The following is a 17,187-nucleotide window of genomic DNA, read 5'->3' as shown; positions in this document are numbered from 1 at the left end:
TTCTTTCTTTCTTTCTTTCTTTCTTTCTTTCTTTCTTTCTTTCTTTCCTTTCTTTCCCCTTTCACTACTTTCCTTGCTCCCAAACCTCGTTATAATCATTTACAGAAGTCTAACGAAATAAAATGCAGCTAACCAGAGAATATTTGGAAAATGGAAGCATCATATGTTGTCACGAGCTGGATGCTTCGGTTCAAATCTCAGTTCTGCTATCTAGCTGTGTGAACTGGGGCAAGTTACTTAACCTCTCCATGCCTTGGTTTCTTCATCTGGAAAATTATATTAAAAATAGTGCTATCTCAGACAGTTGTCATTAAGAATTGAATTTTCTTGAGCGGCGGCGATCGCGGCCTGAGTTCCCGGTGCCGGCCCCGGCTCCTCTCCCGCTGCCGCCATGCTCGACTTCTTCACCATTTTCTCCAAGGGCGGGCTTGTGCTCTGGTGCTTCCAGGGAGTGAGCGACTCATGCACCGGGCCCGTTAATGCGTTGATTCGTTCTGTGCTGCTGCAGGAAAGGGGAGGTAACAACTCCTTCACCCATGAGGCACTCACACTGAAGTATAAACTGGACAACCAGTTTGAGCTGGTGTTTGTGGTTGGTTTTCAGAAGATCCTAACACTGACATATGTAGACAAATTGATAGATGATGTGCACCGGCTGTTTCGGGACAAATATCGTACAGAGATCCAGCAGCGAAGTGCTTTAAGTCTATTGAATGGCACTTTTGATTTCCAAAATGACTTCCTGCGGCTCCTTCGTGAAGCAGAGGAGAGCAGTAAGATCCGTGCTCCCACTACCATGAAGAAATTTGAAGATTCTGAAAAAGCCAAGAAACCTGTGAGGTCCATGATTGAGACACGGGGTGAAAAGCCCAAGGAAAAAGCAAAGAACAGCAAAAAAAAAGGGGGCCAAGAAGGAGAGTTCTGATGGCCCTTTGGCTACCAGCAAAGCAGTTCCTGCCGAAAAGTCAGGTCTCGCAGTGGGGCCTGAGAATGGGGTCGAACTTTCCAAAGAAGAGCTAATACGCAGGAAGCGAGAGGAGTTCATTCAGAAGCATGGGAGAGGTCTGGAGAAGTCCAGCAAGTCCATGAAATCCGATGCTCCAAAGGAGAAGGGCAAAAAAGCACCCCGCGTGTGGGCGCTGGGTGGCTGTGCTAACAAGGAAATCCTGGATTATAGCACTCCCACCACCAACGGAGCCCCTGAGGATGCCCCACCTGAGGACATCAGCTTGATTCGAGGGACTGGGCCTGGGGGGCAGCTTCAGGATCTGGACTGCAGCAGCTCAGATGATGAAGTGGCCGCTCAAAACACCACCAAACCCAGTGCTACCAAGGGAACTCTGGGTGGCATGTTTGGGATGCTGAAGGGCCTTGTGGGGTCCAAGAGCTTGAGTCGTGAAGACATGGAGTCCGTGCTGGATAAGATGCGTGATCATCTCATTGCTAAGAATGTGGCAGCAGACATTGCAGTCCAGCTCTGTGAATCTGTGGCCAACAAGCTGGAAGGGAAGGTGATGGGGACATTCAGCACGGTGACGTCCACAGTAAAGCAAGCCCTCCAAGAGTCCCTGGTGCAGATTCTGCAGCCACAGCGTCGTGTAGACATGCTCCGGGATATTATGGATGCCCAGCGTCATCAGCGCCCTTATGTTGTCACCTTCTGTGGCGTTAATGGAGTGGGGAAGTCTACTAATCTTGCCAAGATTTCCTTCTGGCTGTTAGAGAATGGCTTCAGTGTCCTCATTGCTGCCTGTGACACATTTCGTGCCGGGGCTGTGGAGCAGCTGCGCACACACACCCGGCGCCTGAGTGCCCTGCACCCCCCGGAGAAGCATGGTGGCCGCACTATGGTGCAGTTGTTTGAAAAGGGCTACGGCAAGGATGCTGCGGGCATCGCCATGGAAGCGATTGCCTTTGCACGTAACCAAGGCTTTGATGTGGTGCTGGTGGACACAGCTGGCCGCATGCAGGACAACGCCCCTCTGATGACTGCCCTGGCTAAGCTCATTACTGTCAACACGCCCGACTTGGTGCTGTTTGTGGGGGAGGCCTTAGTAGGCAATGAGGCTGTGGACCAGCTGGTCAAGTTCAACAGAGCCTTGGCTGACCATTCTATGGCTCAAACACCTCGGCTCATTGATGGCATTGTCCTTACCAAATTTGATACCATTGATGACAAGGTGGGAGCTGCTATTTCTATGACCTACATCACAAGCAAACCCATCGTCTTTGTGGGCACTGGCCAGACCTACTGTGACCTACGCAGTCTCAATGCCAAGGCTGTGGTGGCTGCCCTCATGAAGGCTTAATATGTCTCCTGCCCCAAACCAAATCACTGCTTCCCCCCAAAGCCCCTCTTCCTATAACAAGAATGTGCTTTAGAGTCTGTGAGCGACTTCTCTTCAGTGTAGTACAGAGGCAGAGTGATGGGAGCCCTAGGGGCTGGCAGCCCAGCCTCCAACTGCAGGGAGGGCCTAATCATGTTATAGTCCACTGCCCATCGCTCCCTTCCCTGACGGCCCTTCCCACCTACTCAGGCATTCCCTTCACTCTGCCTACCCACTCAGTCTCATTACAGCTTTGAGCAACGGTTGGAAGACCCAACACCAGAGCTTTGCTAACTGACACAGTCACAGGGATGTCTGAGCACAAGGAGCAGTCGAGAGACTTCTGGGGCCAGCTCTGGGTTCTGCCTTGGATACATAGCTTTCGGGTCCCTGGGGCCGATGGTACCCACCACACTGTGGCAGTGTATGGCCTGTTCTTAATTGCTGCTAATTCTGATGATGACCCCATCCCCACTGTTTCCTCAAGGCATCAGCTAGGCCAGAGTGATTTGTTACAAAATGAACGAAAGGAGTTCCTGCTTCCCTCAAAAATAAAGGGAGCTGAGCTGCAGTGTTGCATTGGGCTTCTCAGCCTTCCAACTCTTCCCTGCTCCCAGAATCCAGATGTAAGCTTTGCATGTTCCCCTTCCTGGGAGAGAACCAACTGTCAGAAGGGTATACAAGTTGCCCCTCTCCCCCACCCCACTCTTCACCTGAGCGGATCCTGGCTTTTCTTCCTCATCCTCTCTACAGTGCCTGGTAGACAAGTGCTACGTTGAAGAATACAAACCTCTTGTTAAGACTTGTCCTGTAGCTTGGTATTACAGATGTGCTATTAGTGCAATAAGGTGAAGGCTGTCTGCCCAGAGAAATACATAATTTATATAAGAAAATAAATTTCATAAGTAAATTGCAAAAAAAAAAAAAGAATTGAATTTTCTTCTTCTTTTTTAAGATTTTACTTATTTATTTGAGAGAGAGAGAGATAGCAAGAGAGAGCACGAGCAGGAAGGTAGGGACAGAGGGAGAGGGACAAGCAGACTCCCACTGAGCAGGGAGCCTTTTGTGGGGCTTGATACCAGGACCCTGGGATCATGACTTGAGCCGAAGGCAGACACTTAACCGACTGGACTACCCAGGTGCCCAAGGATTGAACTAACTTTCTTTCTTTCTTTCTTTCTTTCTTTCTTTCTTTCTTTCTTTCTTAAGATTTTATTCATTTATTTGACAGAGATCACAAGCAGGCAGAGAGGCAGGCAGAGAGAGAGAGAGAGAAGAGGAAGTAGGCTCCCTGCCGAGCAGAGAGCCCGATGCGATGCGGGACCAGGATCCTGAGATCCTGACCTGAGCCGAAGGCAGAGGCTTAACCCACTGAGATCCCGGCATCCTGTGAATTTTCTGATCTATGCGTAAAACACTTAGAACCTTGCTTGGCTTATAGTAAATGCTCTGTCTCCATTGTGATTATTAGTGTTATTTACATTATGCACACAAAGCAGGGCGTCTAAAGGGGAAACAAGTGAAATCTAGCTCTTCTTTTGGATGGAAAATGGCTTCACCAGAAAAGCCTGGTCTGACTCCAGAGTCCTTGGCCATTGAGGGCATGAGGACATGGTGAAGAATCAAGGTGCTACTTCCAGACTCAGGAGATGCTGTCTCAAGAGGGGTCCTTGCATGGAGGCCCGCCATCTGAGGGCTGAGAGGCTTAACCAGGAATAGGACAGTCAGAAAAAGGAAATCTCTCAGCTTTTATTTGTCAGACTTTTTCTTTCATAATTGGTATTCAAGTTCTTCCAAGCCGAGAGCCATGCTTGTTTTTAACAGAACAAAACACTTAAATACAAGAGCTTTCAATACAGTGACCCTGTTTTTAACAACAGGCAAGAATGTTAGTGGGAAGAATGTTTTGCTTTCATCCTACACAAGACAGCCAACAATAAAACCCCCAACACAAAGCCTTCCTTTCTGTGTTGTCAACAGTGGACAAGTTTTTCTTTAGGTCTTTGATTGAGGTATAATATACACACACAAAATGTCCATATTACATATAAATGTAGAGCTTTGATGAGTTTTTATAGACCACACACACCCGCATCACCAGCACCCAAACATGAAACCGAACAATATCAGCCCCCAAGATGCATCCTTCGTCTATACCCCAGGGAAATCACTCTCTTGACTTCTGACAACAGTAATTTGGTCTTATATGGTTTTGTACTTTATATAAATCAATCATTATACTATATACTCTTTTTTTAAGTTTTTATTTTTATTTTTTATTTATATGAGAGAAAGAGAAAGAGAAAGAAGCAGACTCCCTGTTGAGCAGGAGCCTGATGCAGGGCTCGATCCCATGACCCCAAGATCATCACCGAGCCAAAGGCAGATGGTTAACTGACCAAGCCACCCAGGTGCCCCTATACTGTGTACTCTTTTGTGTCTGACACTTTTCGCTCAACATTATGTATCTGTGACTTCACTACATTGTTATAAACAGTCAACTTCTTCATGTAATTTTTGTGCTAGAGGAGAGGAAGGCACACTCATCAAAAAGTTTTATTGTATTTATAGTGTATTTTATTTAATCTACCATAGATTTGTATTTATTGAACCAATGCTGCTGCTAACCTCAGTGTTGTGTTTACAGGTGTCCCTTCAAGAACAAGAATCACTTGTGTGTGTGCTTTGAATCCTAAAGCTATTTTTATTTCAACTTACTTTGCCTTGTTTCCATTGTCTCACAGGTATAAAAACCAGGTACCGATCAACGTCCACGCAAACCCTGGAAAATATATTATTGAGAGTCGATATGGAATGCACACTCTGGAGATCAATGCGTAAGAGGATGTCAGGGTCCATGTGTGTCGCTTGACAGTTGCCTGGGGAGGCATCCCAGCAGTTAACTACCACTGTCCCCCTTTCTTCCCAATGCAACATGCTCACAAAGTGATCTTACATTTGAATTTAAAGATGATGAGAAAAAAAGTTAATTTGTACCTTTTAGCTTATCCTTTTATATACTTCAGAGTTTTTCTTAGAAATTAGTGAGAAAATGTTACATAAATAGGCATTTATATTTAATTATCCTTCCCCGTTCCAAGTCAATATTATCATCATCATCCTTTTTTGCCTTGAATCAGCAAAGGCCATGGAGAATGAGGTGAGTAGCAGTGAAAGTAAGCTGCACTGGGATAAATTCTCTCCTTCAGCTCCCCAGGAAGTGCAGGAAACTATGTACCAAGCCTATCAGACTACAGATGGACATGGGATTTTTAAAAGCAAAATCCAAAGCAAAATTTAGAAAGCCAACCCCACATCAAAATTTCTGAGTCCTCAAACGTTTATTCTATCTCTTAATAGGGTTTTGAAATGCAAGCCTGGTTATGTAGATGAAGAAGAAGTCCCGCCATTTTCAGTTCACATGAAACCATGACATGCTGATATGTCAAAGTAAAATTTATATCATTCTGATCAGAGCAGGTGACACACGTGATATTGGGTTTCAAGTAGGACCCTAGGGCCCTGGGACATTGGTCAAGCACTGACCTTGACCTAAAGGCACTTTAGTTCTGCCAGTTGGTGATTCTACTGAGGCTGCAGAGAGCTACGTGGGTGCTTTATAATTAAATAGTTATGAGAAAGGCAACCATATTGACCTTCCTGGAGTTCCACTGATGTCCATAAAATTTCAACGACAAAGAATTTTTCACAAATGACACTAAATCCAGAAGGTCAATGAAGAACACAGACACTAGTTATGATGAGACACAAAGTGATCTGCTTTGAAATCTTAGCTTGTTCATCTCTGAGATCATTCTCTCTTTTACTCCATTATTAAACACATCCCAATTTCTGTATTATAACTTATTATAACTTATAGGAACTTCCAGATGGCACTGCTATGTTGTGCTGTGGGCTGAAACTCCAAGTGTAACCTGAACCTTAGTTGAGTTGAGAGATAAATACCATATTTGTACTTTGAAGCTACAAGACCAAACCACACATTAGACAGATCCTGTTTGTAGCTCAGGGAGGCTGTGGGAGTCCTGCAGGAGAGGCTGTGTCTTTCCCTCTGTGTTGTTGCCCCCAGAGTGAAACTCTCCCCAAGGGAGGCCAGCAGGAAGGCTGTACCCCTGGGGTGCTCTGGAAGGTTACCTGCATGGCCAGACATTTTCTGCTGTTGTCACCACTTTTAGACTGGTTAATTGTAACACTCTTCATGCTGTAATGTATGTGCTTAACGGTTTGTTGACATGGGGTTTTTTGGATATTTTAAATGAACCTGGGCTAGGGTCACAGTGGACTGTAGGTGTCCTCCTCCCGCACTGTGCTGCTGGCCTGAAACTGTAGTAGGTATCTTGTGTTATGTAAAATCCTGCAGGGAGCTGGATAGGGGTCAGCTTCATCCAAAGTCCCCCTGAGCCACATGCTGGCCAGTGATTTGCAGTGTGCTGTATTAGCAAAGAGATTCTTGATAGAAGAGCTTGCAGCAGTGCTCCCTCATCTCCATCTTGTCCTTTCAGATGTGATTTTGAAGACACTGCTCAGTACCGGGCCTCTGCGATGAACGTTAAAGGGGAGCTTTCAGCATATGCTTCAGTTGTGGTGAAGAGTAGGTTTACTCCACATGTTTTATTCAAAGTGTATTTTTAAAAATTTCTTCTCATGGCTAAAAAATAAATCAGGAAGCAAGTTCACGTGCATTTCTGCTTTCTTTTTTAGGATATAAGGGAGAGTTTGATGAGACTCGCTTCCGTGCTGGGGTTTCCACCCTGCCCCTCAGCTGTAAGTTTAAAAATATATTTGCTAAGTGTCATCTCTATTTAAAAGACAGCAGCATAAGCCATTCCACAATGCTGAAATAAAAGGATTATTATAATATATGCTAGTATGTGTATAATTGCTATTTATGCTGGGTTTTATTTTTTAGATTCTTTGGTTACTGTTCTCTTTCTGAATATAACTGCTTCATTCCGGTTTTCTAAAAACCCAGATATGATGGGCTAAAAATGGCAAATGTTTTTAAGTCTTTCTGTGTTAACTAAAAAAGATCACGACACAAACCTGGGCAGGTGATTTAACCATGCTCACTACACCTCCCCCCGCCCCCCTGCCCCGTCCCAAGTCTGTCCTGTATCAGAGCATCCAGATAAGCATCACCTTCTGGAGAAATCCGTGTATGACTCCCACTGCCACCCCCACATCTACCCAGTCAGGGTTGTGTGTCCCCGGTGAGACCACGGCACCTCCATCACGGCATCCACCACACTGAGTGCTGTTAACTGGCTTACAAGCCACTTGAAGGCAAAACTGGACCTTTTATCTCTAAACCCCAATACCTGACACAGAATACAATGAAGGAATAAATAAGTACATTAATTTATGAAGTGCAATTTAAAATGGAATCTAGGGGCACCTGGGTGACTCTGTCGGTTAAGCACCCAACTCTTGATCTCGGCTCAGGTCATAGTCTCAGGGCCATGAGGCCAAGCGCCATGTTGGGCTCCACACTGGGCATGGAGCCTACTTCTTAAGATTCTCTCTCACCCTCTCCCTCTCCTTCTTTGAAAATAAATAAACAAACAAATGTTGTCTAAATGTGCTTTAATAATAAACTATTAAAAGTATTCTTTTTTTTTTAAAGATTTTATTTATTTGACAGAGAGAGATCACAAGTAGGCAGAGAGGTAGGCAGAGAGAGAGGGGGGAAACAGGCTCCCCACTGAGCAGAGAGTCTGATGTGGGGCTCGATCCCAGGACCCTGGGATCATGACCTGAGCTGAAGGCAGAGGTTTTAACCCACTGAGCCACCCAGGCGCCCCTATTAAAAATATTCTAATCTGTGGTAATTTGTGAACTTTGGTCATTTCACCTATGTCAGAACATCTTTTCATAGAAGCAATAAAAGTAAAACCCTTAAGGTTGTTCAAATAATTCGATGCTTTCAGTGGTCAGACTGAAAAAGCCAAGCCTGAACTTATTTTCTGATTACTAAAAAATAAGTGATAGTTTTGAACGCTTAATGAAGATATTTTCTCATGTGTCAGTTTTTCACCTTCCTGGTTAGTTTGATGCCTGTAGGTGACCTATTCCATCAATTTCATGGGATGGCTCCTAATTTTAATATTCCAAGTTTTCATCTTTGGTATCAATACCATGGGTGGGTGGGAGGCAATGATGGGTAGGAGTGAAGGAGGAACACACCCCAAATCATGCTTTTCTCGCATCAGTTGGTTTATACTGAGATAGAATAGTTGAAAATTCTGAACCTATGACTTACCTTCCATTGTCTCTAAGACAGGTTTATTAATCATTTATTTTCGATCATCTGAATGTATCCTGCTCATTCCCCCTACCATATCATCATCCCTATTTTTTCCACTTCTCTCTTCTCCATCAAACCAGGCTCTAAAAGCCCAGCTCAACCTAACTTCTCTAACTTCTTAATCTTTCAGATCCTTCTCCGACTGGTCCTTGAATTGAGTGCAGTTGTTCCTAACACAGAGAACAGAGGGCTTTTATTCATTTACCCAACTCATATATTATGCATTTGCTATGGCTAGGTATAGGTTTAGGTGCTTGGAGTACACTGATAAATATCATAGATAAAGCTCCCTGCCTGTGGTTCTGTTTTAATAGTTATTATATATTGATCAGTTGTATCAGACAGCATACTAAGACATTTTGTTACATGCAATGGTTGTTTAACGCTCTCTCAAAGCTTATAAGTGTCTTTTATCTGTGCTGCACAGATGAGGAAATAGTTTTCAAGAGGTTAAATCATGAGGTAAGACCACACATAATGGTAGAGTAGGGACTTATAAGTTAGTCCTTCTAACTCTAAACCATATTCTATTTTTTTTTTTTTTTTTTTTGGTGGAGTGGGGAGCAGAGCAAGAGGGAGAGACAGAAGGGGAGAGAGAACAAGCAGGCTCCATGCCCATAACAAGCCCAAGGCAGAGCTTGATCTCATGACCCCAAGACCATGACCTGAACCAAAATCGAGAGTCAGATGCTTAACTGACTGAGCCACTCAGACACCCCTCTAAACTATATACTAAAACAGGAATTGCCATTTTCTGTAAAGGACTCCTGTAATTGTAATTTGTACACTAACTAACTTGTAAATTATAGATACTTTAGACTTTGTGGGCCATATGGTCTTTGTCACAACTACTCAATGCCACCGTTGCTACACAAAAATCACCATAGACCGTAGGTAAATGAATGAGCATGGCTGTGTTCCAATAAAACCTTATTTATGAACATTGAAATTTGAGTTTCCTATGACTTTGCACATGTCACATCTTTGATTCTATCTCAACCATTAAAAAATCAAAAAAATTATTTCTAATGGTGCAAAGCAGGAGGCAGTCCACATCCGGCTCACAGATTTGCCAAACCCTGGTGTAACCCATATCTCTATTCTATAACCTTTATCTCTACCCATAGGCAGCTTTGGAGCCCGCCTGGCCTCCCAGACAGCAAAGTCTGTTTGAATTGTTTCACTTTTGATCTCAGTGGGACATCATCATTTAGAAGTTGGGTAGATGGAAACTGTGCTTCAAAGAGTTGTTTCACTCTCGGTTAGAGGCTGCCAGAGGACACACAGATTCAAGGCACTATCTTGTATTGCTGGAGAGTACAGCTTCTGGAAACAGCCTGCCAGGGTAAATCCTAGGCCTACAGGGTCATTATGGGCAGTTAATTTGCCCTCCGTATGCTTCTGTTTCCCCACCTATAAAACAGAGAGATGATAATGGAACTTACCTGAGAGAGCTATTATGAGGTTTGAGTTAATAGATATTTAACACTGGGAACAATACTTGGCACAAGTTGAACTCAATAAATTTTAGCTTGCATTTTCAAATTACTTCTAAGAGGCGTTAGGAAGAGAGATGAAATATCAGAGATGGGGCCTAAATTTTAGAGTCAGGCAGCTATGGGTTTGAATTTCAATTTCACACATAATAACTTTGAAACCTGGACATTAGTTGTGTATTATTTTTGTGAACCTCTGCATTCTCATCTGAAAGAGAGGGGAAAAAAATCTGTGCTGTGGGGTTTTTGTGAGGGTTAGACAACATGTCAAATTCAAGTGTGTGGCATGGTAACCTGTTAACGAGTCATTTTCCCAAGCTCTTTCCCTTGAGAAAAGAAGAAATAAAACCTGGGAGGCTTTATAATGTAGGTATTTACTCACTCTATACGTAAGATATTTTTAAGAAAAATATTTTTTAAAGTCACAATATTATAAACTTTTCAGTTTAAAATTTCTTATAATTTTTTTTTCTCACTCAGATCATTAAAGACACTGAAGCAAAGAATTTTTCCATTAAGTTAGAAAACTCTATTTTTATGAGTAATTGATATGGCTGGTTTGTCTGGAGAGTACAGCAGCTGAGTTTTAAATGAACTAGGAATCTAAAAAGTGCATATATTGTGCTAAGTATTTAAGTCTAACCTAAATGTGGTATTCACTTACATCCTGTGTGAGGTATTATGCCTGCCCCTTAAAATTCTATTCATTGCAACAATAAAAATAAATATTGAGCTTATCTGACCAATGAAGCAAGAATTTCCATTTCACATCATAATATATGGGAATGTGCCATGTACCTCTTGATAAGATTTAATTTTTGCCCAGATAACTCATTTGATCAGTGTTTGCTGTGAGCACTTATTAAAATGCTAGTGTCTCTTTGATGAGAAAAAACAAAATTACTAATGTTTGTTTTTGTTGTACCCAGTTGGTGTGACCCCTTATGGTTATGCATCCAAGTTTGAGATCCACTTTGATGACAAGTTTGATGTGTCTTTTGGAAGAGAGGGCGAGACAATGAGTCTAGGCTGCCGTGTAGTTATCACTCCTGAAATTAAGCACTTCCAGCCAGAGATCCAGTGGTACCGAAATGGTGAGCCTTTATGATGAATTCTCACTTAGGTTCTTATTCACCAGATGGGGAGCAAATGGGGCTTGGCACCAGAGCACGAGTGTCCATAGACCACAGACTTGTTTATCAGAACTGGCAGAATCTGGACATTAGAAGACATGACCTACTGGATGTTGAAAGAGTTTTTATACATATATCAAAGTAGCAGGACTTTTGTAACATATTTGTGGAGGTTGTAATTTCTTATCACCAAGTAATCTGTGGAAAGGATGACAAAAAATGCACTTTTGTAAATTACTTATATATTCATTTTATAAGTTAATATTATTTAGTAAAATTAAGGGAAGTCCACTGAATCCATTGGGACTGTGGAGCATGCCCACTGACCCCTCAGCATGGTGGGCAGAGAGCAGTGTGCTCACTAAGCAGTTGGCCTGAACTTCAGTTGTGCACCCCAGTGCCTGGAGCAGTCTGAAGCATCTGGGTCCAGACCGAAGCCAGTAATGGCAAAAGCACTGTGAATGGGGAACATGGCCCTAGGGAAGAGGAGGAGCTCCAAGTGGGGGCAGCATGGGAACCTGCAGTCGGAGCTTGCCAGCCTATCTGTCCTTCCCCAGAGCTCATTTCTAGACAGTCTGCACAAATACTAAATTACTGCCCTGAGCATCTGGACAGGAACTACTAGCAACCAGGCAGTAAACTTTGTCAGTAAAATATTATAAAGTAAAATCATGTAATAGAGGCACTGCAGTAAAGTATATGAGGCAGTTGTTGGAATTCCGTAAAAAGAATTTAGAATCCCTGGTTTTGAATAAAAACTGCTATAAATGTACAGCAAATATTCAGAGGCTTAGAAATGTAAATTAAACTTAAAGGTTGTCACATTTGATGAAAAAGAACACTATTTTCATATGAAACTGTGAATGAAGCAGTATTCACAAGGAAGATAATCTTAAAATTAATTTTTCCTTGTAATTGAAGATGCAGTGATAGCATGCATGAACTGACACATGGATTATATACAAATCATTTTCAGCCTCTTGTATACCTTCCACAATTTACAGAACATGATAGAGAAAATATCAAAATATTATTATGTAAAATTACATTTAAAATTAAATTCAGACTTATGTGAAACTGATCTATATGAAATCAAATTTTTTTAGAAATTTTGTCCCCTAAGCATCATTAGCTCTAGAGTACTAAGATTTATATTTTGAAATAATTTACCAGAAAGTTAACCCAGTGTTAATGTCACAAGAATTTATCTATATAATACTATATAGTATAAAACTATATAATATTTTAAGTATGTAATATCCTAATAGCTATAGTCATAGTTGCATCAGCAGCAAGATCCTTCTCAAAATTAAAAATTATCAATTAATTTCTCATCTTGCATTTGCAAAGAGTGAATGACTGAGGTTACTTTTTTGTTTTTTTTTAATTTATTTCTTTATTTGGGGGGAGGGGGGAGTGAGGGGAGGGTCAGAGGAGGAGGGAGAGGAACAAGCAGACTCTGCCCAAGCACAGAGCCTATTGTGGGGCTCAGTTTCATGACTCTGAGATCATGACCTGAGCAGAACTCAAGAGTTGGCCACTCAACCGACTGAGCCACCCAGGTGCCCCTCAATTATACTGAGTCAAAATGAAGTTGCCAAAAGTATAAATCTGATGACCTAATAACTGAAAAGAAAGCCTGAAATATCTTATTATCCATCAAGCTATTACATTAATAAAAATTATTTTTGTATATAAAACTTATGATGTGAAAAATTGTTTTTGCAATTTGTGTTACCCCAATTATATTTTATATAAAGTAAAATATTTTTAGAGGAAAAGGCCTTATATATTAGTGTCTGTAACTGTATTTTTTCTCTGCTTTTTGAACAGGGGCTTTGCAATTTCATTTTGCACTGGACCCTGCAGATTATGTATTTGGCCCTGGTCCCTTCGCTTCTGATATAGTATTTTTTAATCAATGTAAGCATGACAGAATGGCTCAAATCCCTAGAGACTTCTACTGACAGTAGACTGAAGAGCTTTCAGTATGGAAGAAGAGGGAGAGAGAGGGAGGGAGGGAGCAAAAGAGGGAGGGAAGGATGGGAAAGGAAGGGAACAATGGAGGGAAAACTCATTTAATTTTCTTACTTTTAAACAAATTTCCAGGAGCACCTATTTCTTCATCCAAATGGGTGCAAACACTTTGGAGCGGAGATCGAGCGACACTGACATTTTCTCATCTCAACAAAGAAGATGAAGGCCTCTACACAATCCGTGTACGAATGGGAGAATATTATGAACAATATAGCGCTTATGTCTTTGTTCGAGGTAAGACCCAGCAAAAAGCAGAACACCCAAGTAGGTTTAAAACACTAAGGCCAAGTCAATCTATCCAAACATGGTTTTTGAAAGATGAAAGAGCCATTTGAAAATTCTTCCAGAATACATGGCATAGAGTTATTAACTTCCAGTAAAATCAGAACTCATATAAAAAGGTTAATCCTGAGGCACCAACCCAAAGCTAACAGAGCCAGACTGTGTTACTATCATGGATTTTCAGGATTCTATCCTCAGTGAGTTACCAGTGCAGCTCTCTACAGGTGTTGGAGTAGAGATGCTCTATCCCAACAATACAAAAAGCCATTTCAATTTACCGAAGCTGCCATAAAAGAGTGGTGGGCTACGGGGGACTTACACTTTAATATCTATTCCAGGGAGCAATTTCATTATTTCACTCCAGACCCCTTCTTTATAGTTTCAACTTTAATGAACTAGGAAACAAGGTGCTACAACTTAATCCTTAAGGCAAGCTGTGTGATTTTAGGAGTCTTTCTTTGTTCACCTGTGTCTTGAATGGTTTGGCTCTCTACAAGTGGGGATATTATTTCTACGTGGGATCGCAGCGCATTTGGAAGACCATTGACACTTCCAGGCAGCAGGCCTGTGTTATGTGTTCTCTTCTGTGCTGATAGTCAGGTGTGGCCACAAGAGGGGACACAGGAGAAGATTGGGAAAACAAAATTTATTGCACTTCTGGAAGGAGCAGAGGGAGGGGAGACCTTAGGCCATGACTTTTATTGGCGTTTCTGTGGGAAAGGGGAGGCAGGGCAGGATAAACAGTTTAGGATTGGCTAGTTTGAATCATTTGGGTAGACTCTAAGCTATAGGCGTGGTCCCTAGCAGCCTGCTCCCTGGCGCTGCAGTGATTAAGGCCCGGAACACGGCCTCCTAGGGTGTGCAGGCCAGATAGAGGAGGCAGGGCTCTGGACTGGTGGTTTGCTTATCAAAGGCCTGCTCCTGGCTGAGCGGCTGCTATCTCCAAGAATTGGCTAGCCCTAGGGTGGGTGGGTGGGGGGAGGGCAGTGCCTCAGAAAGGTTTTTAAGATGTCAAAACATCATAATACACAGAAAACTAAAGTATAAACAATATAGGAGACTTACTAATTTTTAAAAAATCTCTTATGTGCTAAATAGAATCATAAACTCATAGGAATTTTGATCAAAATGGAACTTTAGAGGTCAGGTGTCCTTAACTGGGATCCACAGACTCTCAAAGGGTCTGATTAAAATTGTATTTCAATATATTTAGTTTCTTTGGCAATCTCATATATGTTATTTTATGCATTTGGAAGCATTATTTCAAGAAGGGGCCTCTAGACTTTGTCAGTCTGCCAAAGGATGACTCAAAAAAGTTAAGATTCCCATTCTAGTCCAATCCTTTAATTTTAAGATGCAGAAACTGAGGTTCAGAAAAATAAAGTGATTTACCAAAAAAAGCCTCACGGTTAGTTAAAAACAAAAGTGGATCTAGGATACAGGTCTTCCGATGCCTAACCCAGGATTTTAATTAGGCTAAGCTGATGAAACAAAAAAGCTTATTTCTCTCCTATGTCTATCAATTCAAAAATAGGGGCATGATTCAGAGTCCCAGGTCCCATCTACATTGTTATTCCATGGTCCCCATGGTGCTATCTTGTGTTCTCATCCCAGCCTATGGGAAAAGGAGAGAGGAAGTGGATGGGGAGATGCAGAGTTGTACACATCACTTCTGCATGGTGAACACTTAGCCACATGCACATCTCACAGTGAGGGAAGCTAGGGTGTCATGTGTCCAGCTGAGTGGCCATGTTGCCTGCTGAATCTGGGGCTTCTAGTACTAAAAGGAAAATGGATACTGGGAATGGTTAGCAGCACACATACACCCCCAGGGAACAGTAACAATTGTGGAATTCTGTCCTAGAACAACAACTGATAAAGATACATGAATATTAAAAAGAGAGAGAGAGACATGAATATCTACATCATCTGCAACTTTCTGTAACACAAAAGTATTGTGGGAAAAGTCAGAAGTCACTGAGGGAAGAGAGTTGTTAGCATCTGGATAAATCACTGTGAAGACAGACACATTGAAACTCATCAGGGAGTAAGTTTATGTAGACAAACCACCTGGAAAAATCTGGTTAGATAAGGACTGTATCTCTGGTGATTCAAGAAAAAAACCTTAGTTACTTACGCCTTGGCGATTCTTTCATGGGCTTTGTCTAGAAACTCTGATACAGTCTAGGGTTTTCTAAGTAACATTTCTCGATGCCTATATCCAGAATTGTGGCTCTCCACCAGATTTAGAGCAGGCTTCATATTATTGACTATAGACAGAGAGATGGCATCTAAATTTGAAATTTATACTTAAGCTAGTTTTCAAATCTATAAAATAAGGAAATGGAAAGATTCTAAAATTTATCAGTTTAGGGTAGAGACCAACAAGTGGAATTGCTGGGTCACATGTTAAATTTGTGTTCAACTTTTTAAGAAATTGCTAACATGTTGTTTTTTGGTTTTTGTTTCGGTAAAGGTTTCTTTTTAAGTGATCTCTATACAAAACATAGGGCTTGAAATCGCAACCCCTAGATCAACAGTCACATGCTCCACCACCTTGGCCAGCCAGGCACCCCAAGAAATTACCGTTATGTTTTAAAGGACAGTTTATGTGTTTTATATAAACTTATGTGAGAGAATGGAGAAGATAAATGGGAAAGACAAAATTGGAAAAATAAATTTCAGTAATTGCTTTGTGAATTTAATAACTTTTAGAAAAAAATTTCACTTACAAGTTTATTTTAAATGATGTATTTTAGATTCTTTTAAAAAAATCCTTTATTGAGGTGAACTTGATAAACTGAAAGATCCACCTATGTTGAGTAGACAGTGCTTTAGAATATTTACAGAGTGTGTAGTCATCACCTAGTATCCAGTTTGAGAACATTTTCATCACCCCAAAGGGTTTTCTTTGCCCATTCCACACTGTCATCCCCAGACCAGCCCATAGGCAACCACTAACCTACATTCTGTCTCTGTTCGCCTTCTTTGGACATTTCTGGATATGGTATATGGAGTTTTATATCTCTCTTCTTTCAGTAAAACATCTATTTTGAGGTTCATTTATGTTATAATACATTTTAGCAGTTTGTTCTTTTTTATTACTAAGTACTATTGCAATGTATGGAGAAACCTCATTTTGCCCATCCATTCACCAATTGGACAGTTGGATTGTTTCTACTCTTTGGCTATGATGAATAATTCTGCTATGAACATTTATGTTCATATTCATGGATGTATGTTATTATCTCTCTTGGGGAGAGACATATAAGTGGAATTACTAGGTCATATGTTAAATTTAAGTTTAACCTTTTAAGAAAGTGGTAACATGTTGGGTATTTTGGTAAAGATTTTGTTTTTAAGTAATGTCTACACCCAACTTGGGGCTCAAACTCACAACCCCCTGATCAAGGGTCAGATGTTCCACCACCTCAGCCAGCCAGGAATCCTAAGAAATTTCCAGCATATTTTAAATGACACTTTTTGTGTTTTATAAAACTCTGTATACATTGAACTGCATGATGCCATTTCAGTGCATTTTTAGAGCTCTGATGTTTTTGCTGCTCAGAAAATAGCTTCTGAACCAG

The 17,187-nt window shown here is 41.5% G+C and overlaps 2 protein-coding genes across 5 annotated transcripts in view; both read left to right on the top strand.

Moving 5' to 3' along the window:
• The window catches only part of MYOM1 (myomesin 1), a 145,802-nt gene that overhangs the window by 49,990 nt on the left and 78,625 nt on the right, over positions 1-17,187 (top strand). For all 4 annotated transcript variants that reach the window (XM_032875672.1, XM_032875673.1, XM_032875671.1 and 1 more), the window contains exons 6-10: positions 5,072-5,164; positions 6,851-6,939; positions 7,050-7,112; positions 11,078-11,242; positions 13,391-13,552. In XM_032875672.1, the coding sequence (XP_032731563.1) occupies positions 5,072-5,164; positions 6,851-6,939; positions 7,050-7,112; positions 11,078-11,242; positions 13,391-13,552 (572 nt within the window). The remainder of the gene's footprint in view (positions 1-5,071; positions 5,165-6,850; positions 6,940-7,049; positions 7,113-11,077; positions 11,243-13,390; positions 13,553-17,187) is intronic.
• On the top strand, positions 337-2,453 carry LOC116878337 (signal recognition particle receptor subunit alpha-like). The gene is given in 2 exon segments (XM_032875675.1): positions 337-892; positions 894-2,453. Coding segments are annotated over 2 exon segments (1,917 nt in total). The 5' UTR covers positions 337-391; the 3' UTR covers positions 2,310-2,453.

Source organism: Lontra canadensis, unplaced genomic scaffold (genome assembly GCF_010015895.1).
Source record: "Lontra canadensis isolate GAN:19392208 unplaced genomic scaffold, GSC_riverotter_1.0 scaffold57, whole genome shotgun sequence".
NCBI classification, from domain to species: Eukaryota; Metazoa; Chordata; class Mammalia; order Carnivora; family Mustelidae; genus Lontra; species Lontra canadensis.
The sequence above is the reverse complement of the archived record's forward strand: the minus strand, read 5'-3'. Positions and strand labels throughout refer to the sequence as shown.